Source organism: Vulpes lagopus, chromosome 11 (assembly GCF_018345385.1).
Source record: "Vulpes lagopus strain Blue_001 chromosome 11, ASM1834538v1, whole genome shotgun sequence".
Taxonomy (NCBI): Eukaryota; Metazoa; Chordata; class Mammalia; order Carnivora; family Canidae; genus Vulpes; species Vulpes lagopus.
In genome coordinates, this window is record NC_054834.1 from 27493262 (window position 1) to 27499261 (window position 6000).

At 47.2% G+C, this 6000-nt stretch overlaps 1 protein-coding gene across 9 annotated transcripts in view; it reads right to left on the reverse strand.

Moving 5' to 3' along the window:
* Positions 1 to 5468, reverse strand: part of SLAMF6 (SLAM family member 6) — a 29101-nt gene extending 23633 nt beyond the window's left edge. For 6 of the 9 annotated variants that reach the window (XR_005990599.1, XM_041773439.1, XM_041773438.1 and 3 more), the window contains exon 1: positions 5371 to 5468. Coding sequence is in view for 6 of the 9 variants with exons in the window: in XM_041773439.1 (XP_041629373.1) it covers positions 5371 to 5419 (49 nt within the window). In the remaining 3 variants the exon portion in view is untranslated. The other 3 variants (XM_041773440.1, XM_041773437.1, XM_041773436.1) reach the window with 3 other exon arrangements.
* Between the last annotated feature and the right edge of the window lie 532 nt (positions 5469 to 6000).

The window sequence follows — 6000 nt, forward strand, 5'->3', positions numbered from 1 at the left end:
CTTACTGTTACTCTCACTGAGGATTGCTTTCCAAGTGAAGCTCATTGGTGCCCAGTGAAGGGATGTGACAACACTACAAGGATGTGGGAAAATCAATGTAAGGCACGGACAAGACTGACCAAATCTAAGGGGTGCTGGAGACGTACCTATTTATGTCATCAGGCCCCTGGAAACGCAACCACAGGTCCAATCAATTACACAGTCTTGTGGAGTGGACCTTTGTCTCCTGCAGGCAATGGCATCTCCAAACTGGGGCCCTGAATTGTTTAACCGGTTTAACTCAGTGCAGGCTCACTGGGCCTGCGCATCCCCAGGATATGCTTCTATTTGTGGATCATCCCATCACAGGCTCCCAAGAGACTCATTTCCAGCTAGAATTTTTATCTCCCCACTTCTCACTGTTGCTCATGCATGTGTTGGTGATGCCCAGCTCCCTGGGCACTATACTGTAAGCTTCATGAGTCCCATGGGGATTACATTACATAATCATTCTCAATCTTCCCATTGGGAAAAGGGTCCTGGGACTGATTCTGGCCAACACTGGGTTGGCCATCAGATTAACTGCCCCTTGGGGAGGTTTTGTATATCATGAAGCCACCCTAAGGAATCTGCCACAATAGAAACATTGGCTGGAAATACAGGCAATGCCCTCAAGAATTTTTAAATTGTCCTTGGCTCCTTAGTTAACGTAGTATGAGATAATAGACCAGTTTGGACTACCTGTTAGCAGGAGGAAGGGGATCTGTGGAGTAACTAATACTTCCTGTTGTACCTGGAGTAATAATGCCTCAGTTGAAGTAGAAGTCGATATTAAAAAAAAAAAAAATCTTTGATCTGGTGGCTTGACTACATACCTTCAACCAAAGAGGAGGATCTCCCGATTAAGTCTGGGCGACTATCAAACAGCACTACCCAGTACTACAAATCTTTCTTTCCTGGGGTCACTAATAATCCTGCTACTCATTACTTTTTGGAGCTGCGTACTTCACTGTTTGATACAGTTTGTGACCAAGAGGCCATACAATTACAGGTAGTAGTCACACAGGGTATGAACAGCTCAGGGCTAAGCCCGGTGGCCCTCATATCGAGGACTAGCTAGAAACAGGGTTTGCATCTTCGATGATTCCCACGACGATGCCCACATCCAGCAGGAAGTAGCCACAGATGATGCATTGCCCCATGCCCCTCAAGAATGAGAAGCAGAACAAAACTAGAGAAGGGATTTTGTCACCATTGAGACCTCCTAGACCCAGGAAACTCCTAGAAGCTTCTGCCTAATTATGAATTCTATCTTTTAGAAGTGAAATAGTGAATTGCTGGCACAGAAAAAGAAACATTTTAAATACCAACTCCAGGATAATGATAACCATCATCATCATCGGAAAGGAAATACCGGTAATTAATAAGGTAAGTGCTGGAAAAATTAGAACCCTCTTACCTTGCTGGTCAGAATGTAAGCTGGACCAGCCTCTGTAGAAAACTATTTAGTAACTCCCCAAAAGATTCATCATAGAATTATCATGTGGTCCAGAATTGGATTGGAATTGAAAACAGGTACTCAAATACTTGCACACAAATCTTCATCGCAGCACCGTTTACGAGACCAGAGAGTGCAAATAACCCAAGTGTTCATCTATATAGATGAGTGGATAAATAAAACGTGGTACATATATACAATGGAATATTATGGAACAGTAAGAAGAAGTGAAGTGCTGATACGTGACACAATATGAATGAACCTTGAAAACATTATACTAAGTGAAGGAAGTCGGACACAAAGGTCACATGTTGTACCATTTCACTGACATGAAATGTCCAGAATAGGTCAACCCACAGAACAAAATCCAGTTAGTACTTGCCAGGGGGCAGCGGGTTGTCAGGGGAAGGGCAAAATTGGAAATTCCTGCTTCACAGACATAGTCTCCTTTCGGGGTGATAAACTGTTTTGCAACGATAAAAGCGGTGGTTGCACAACATTGTGAATGTGCTAAGTGCCGCTGAATTATATACTTAAGTTATTATTTTAAGTTTTGTGAATTTCACCTTTATGAAAGAAAGAAAGTCTGCCTGTAGATGGAGAGACCCAGCTGAGGTGTCTCCATTCCCACCTTGGGGGTAGGAGGCTGGAGGACACATGGGGACAGACCTCAGACTCTGAGAGGTGGAAAGGCACGGTTGTCCTTGAGGATAATGTCAAAATGCAAAACAACTCCCTGCCGCAGTGAACAATAAGGAGCAACTGCAAACCTTGGGAGGTGTGGATGGTTGGTAAGAGAGGCAGCTGACACTGCTCCGGGGAAGGGAGCCACTGGATACGATGTCTCTATGTCTCCGCAGAAACCAGTTTTTGACTCAGGACCTCGGAATCACATAGCTAGCTCCCCCGTATGGGCTCTGCCTGCACTTGCAACCACTTCTCTCCTCAACATCAGGATACCCCCATCTGCTTCTGGCCAATGTACTCAAAGAATTAGTTCTTATTTCTCCCTCCCTTCAACCCCAATATGACTAAAATTCCATGAAATCTAGAACCTTGCTACTCAAGGTGTGGTTCACAGAGCAACACTGGGGTTACCAGGGAGCTTATTATAAACGCAGAATGTGGGGCACTTGGGTGGCTCAGTGGTTGAGCATCTGCCTTTGGCTCAGGGCATGATCCCCAGGTCCCGGGATCAAGTCCCACGTCGGGCTCCCCGCAGGGAGCCTGCTTCCCCCTCTGCCTGTGTCTCTGCCTCTCTCTCCATGTCCCTCATGAATAAATAAATAAAACCTTGAAAAAATAAATGCAGAATGTTTGTCTGCATTCAGAATCAGTATCATAAGATTCCCTAGTAATTTGAATGCATGTTATTGTTTGATAAGTTCCCATCTAGAGAGGATACAATGGAGAAACAAATGCAATTCATTTTCTCCAGGGCATGATGATACCTGATTTCAGTTATACCTCTTGGGATTATTTCTCAACATGGTTCATCTTTTCAGTTAATTTTAAAAAAAAAAACAGCAAGTTATGGTGTCTGACCAACTGGGAAGATGGTAGGATGGCACGAGTCATCTTCCTTCATACTGTTTTTCAAAACTGATTTGATTTGTGCCATATCCTTGCCACAGCAGATCTCTTTCCCTTCCTCAAACTCTTCCCAGCAGAGGACCTTTGCACTCGCCTGACCCCACTCAAAGCAGATCCCCTTGCTTTTTCTTTTTTGTTTCAGGGTACCCTGCCGATTTTCTTCCTTGCCACACATTTTGTAGTTTTATATATATAAGTATATATATATATTTATGTATATATATTACATACACACACACATATATACATACATTTATACAGTTTTATATATATAAATATATATATTTATGTATATATATTATATACACACACATATATACATACATTTATACATATACATATGTATGTGTGTGTAGTTATATATACACATTTATGTAATAATGAGTAGCATAGCGGGTGATTATGAGCACAGACCCCGGAGCCAGGCTCCCTGATTTCCAACCTCGGCACTCATTGCCCCCATCCTGCGCTCAGAACACTGCAAGTGCATTCACAAACGTCTCCTTTTCTGCGCGGCGGCCTGCGGTGCCACCCCAACCCATAGTTGTGTGACACGAAGTAAGTTACTGAACTGTCACATGGCTTCTTTCCTTTTTTCCCCAAGTGGGAATGACAGTGTCTATTTCACAGGATCTCTGTGACAGCTAGCAATGGAAATGGGGAGGAGCAGGGGATTTGTAACCTGAAGACATTCTGAATATTTCATTTCATGGTGGTACAATGAATTTTGCCGGGAGGTAAAAGGGAAGCAAAGATGTGGGGCTTCACCCCCAAGCCAGGGAGCGGCTCTTGAGTATAGAACAAATCCCGCCCCCCCCCCCCTTCTGCGGTTACGCTATAGCCCCTGGCTCTGTCCTCCTTGCACTTTCTCCTAGGCTTTGTTCATTAGTTGGCGCCAGGACTTCCAAGCCTGCGGCCTGCAGTCCTCAATCTCCAGGAGCTCTCCGGGAATCTGGGTAGCACACTGATGTCTTAAAATTAGTAGATCCCAAACTGAACTCACCTTCTCCATGGCTGCTGCCTCCTCCGATCCCCTTTGTCACCCAACTTTGTCACCTTCGGCCACTCTGTCCGAAAGTTCCCTGCCCTTTCCACCCCCTCTTTCCCTGCTCCGCTCACCTGTCACCTATCCTTGTGCAACAGGCCATTTCGCTTATTCATCTTGTTTCCCTGCTACAATGTGAACTCCGCAAGGACAGGGTTTTTCACCTGCTCTGATCTAGTGTCCCAGAAACTAAAAAACTAATGCTTTCCCCTCACTGCTGTTGCCGGTCAATCTAGTTCATTCTACATCCATGGTGACTCTCTCACTTCTGTCTTTTGTCTTCTGCTACTGCTGTGCTTGGTCAGCGGTCACTGTTTCTCAGAACTGTTGCAAGAGCTTGCCACCTGCTGGCTAATGCAATTTGGACAAGTTACTGAAATCCTCTTGGCGCCTCATTTAAAATAGGGTCAATACAGTGCAAACACAGAGGCCTGTGCTGAGGCTCATGTATGTAATGAGTGCGCAGCACCTGGCCCAGGGCCCGGAACAGAACACACCCTCAAACAAGACAGCTATTTTTATCCGCTACCCTGAGCTAGTTCTGGCCTAGCTTTCCTGTCTTGTCTCCTGGGCCATCTGTCCCTGAATCCTATACTCTGGCTCCAGTAACCACCTGTGGTTCCCCAAACACGACAGGATCCTTCGTGCTTTCCATGTGACCGACAGCGGGGAACCAGGACCCCTCTCTCTGGGTCACAGAGAGTCCTGCTGGACTGGCTAGACCCTGATTTACATCGGAGGAAGGGAGATATCTTTTTTCAGAGTAAACAAAAACTAATAGATCTATTTCTGGTGTTTGAACTGTGCCCAGAAGTTTCGGTTCCACCGAACCGTGGATGTTCAGTATTTTCACCGAGGTTCGTGAGGTTCAAGAAGAATAAGCCACCTGCCTGAGGTTACAGAGCAAGACGGGAGCCAAGTGGCAGGAGGGGCCACTCTCCTGCATCACAGCACGCTGACCCCAGGCCCAGGCCCAGGTAGTCTGCTCTCAGGAAAAGCTTCCCTCCCTGCGCCTGCAGAGCCGCCCGTGGACGCGGACACAAGTGGAGCCGTGATCCCTGAGGGAGCTTGGGCGCGTCGTGTGCTAACCGACAGGAGGTGGCACTTTCTCAGGCCCACCTGATCCCTCCATCCCTCGGCAGAGACAGACCACAGACAGACAGACAGACGGTATGCCCAAGTGACTCAGATGGAGCAAGCTGCGCAAAGCCCAGGAGGCCCTCGGTGGCTGCGAGGCGGCGGCGGTGGCAGTTACCTGGCCAGAGGAGGAGGAGCAGCGGGAGCGGCGGGAGCACCCAGAGCATGCTGTCAGCCACCCAGGCTGCTGTGGTGGCTCCACTGGCCCGGCTGCCTGCGCCGCCTGCCACAGACTGGAAGTGCTCTTACGAAAACTTCCTCATCCTATCAGAAGTGGCACACGCCTCTTCCTGCACACTGCGGGCTTGATTTTGTAAAAAGATTTTTATTTATTCATTCGTGAGAGACACAGAGAGAGAGAGGCAGAGACACAGGCAGAGGGAAAAGCAGGCTCCATGCAGGGAGCCCGACGTGGGACCCGATCCCAGGACCCCGGGGTTACACCCTGGGCCGAAGACGGATGCTCAACCACCGAGCCACCCGGGGGGCCCTAAAAGTTACAGTTTTTACTGCTCAATTCAATGGCATTACTTGCATTCACAGTGTGGGGCCACCCCAACATTATAGGAGTACCTCGTTTTGCTGTACTCTTCTTTGTGCAGCGTTGCAGACACAGTGTTTTTTTTCCAAATTAAAGAGTTGAGGCAACCCTGGGTCACGCAAGTCTATCAGTGCTGTTTTTCCAGCATTTCCTTGCTGCGTGCCATTTTGGCAATTCTTGCAATATTCCAAACTTTTTCACTATCAT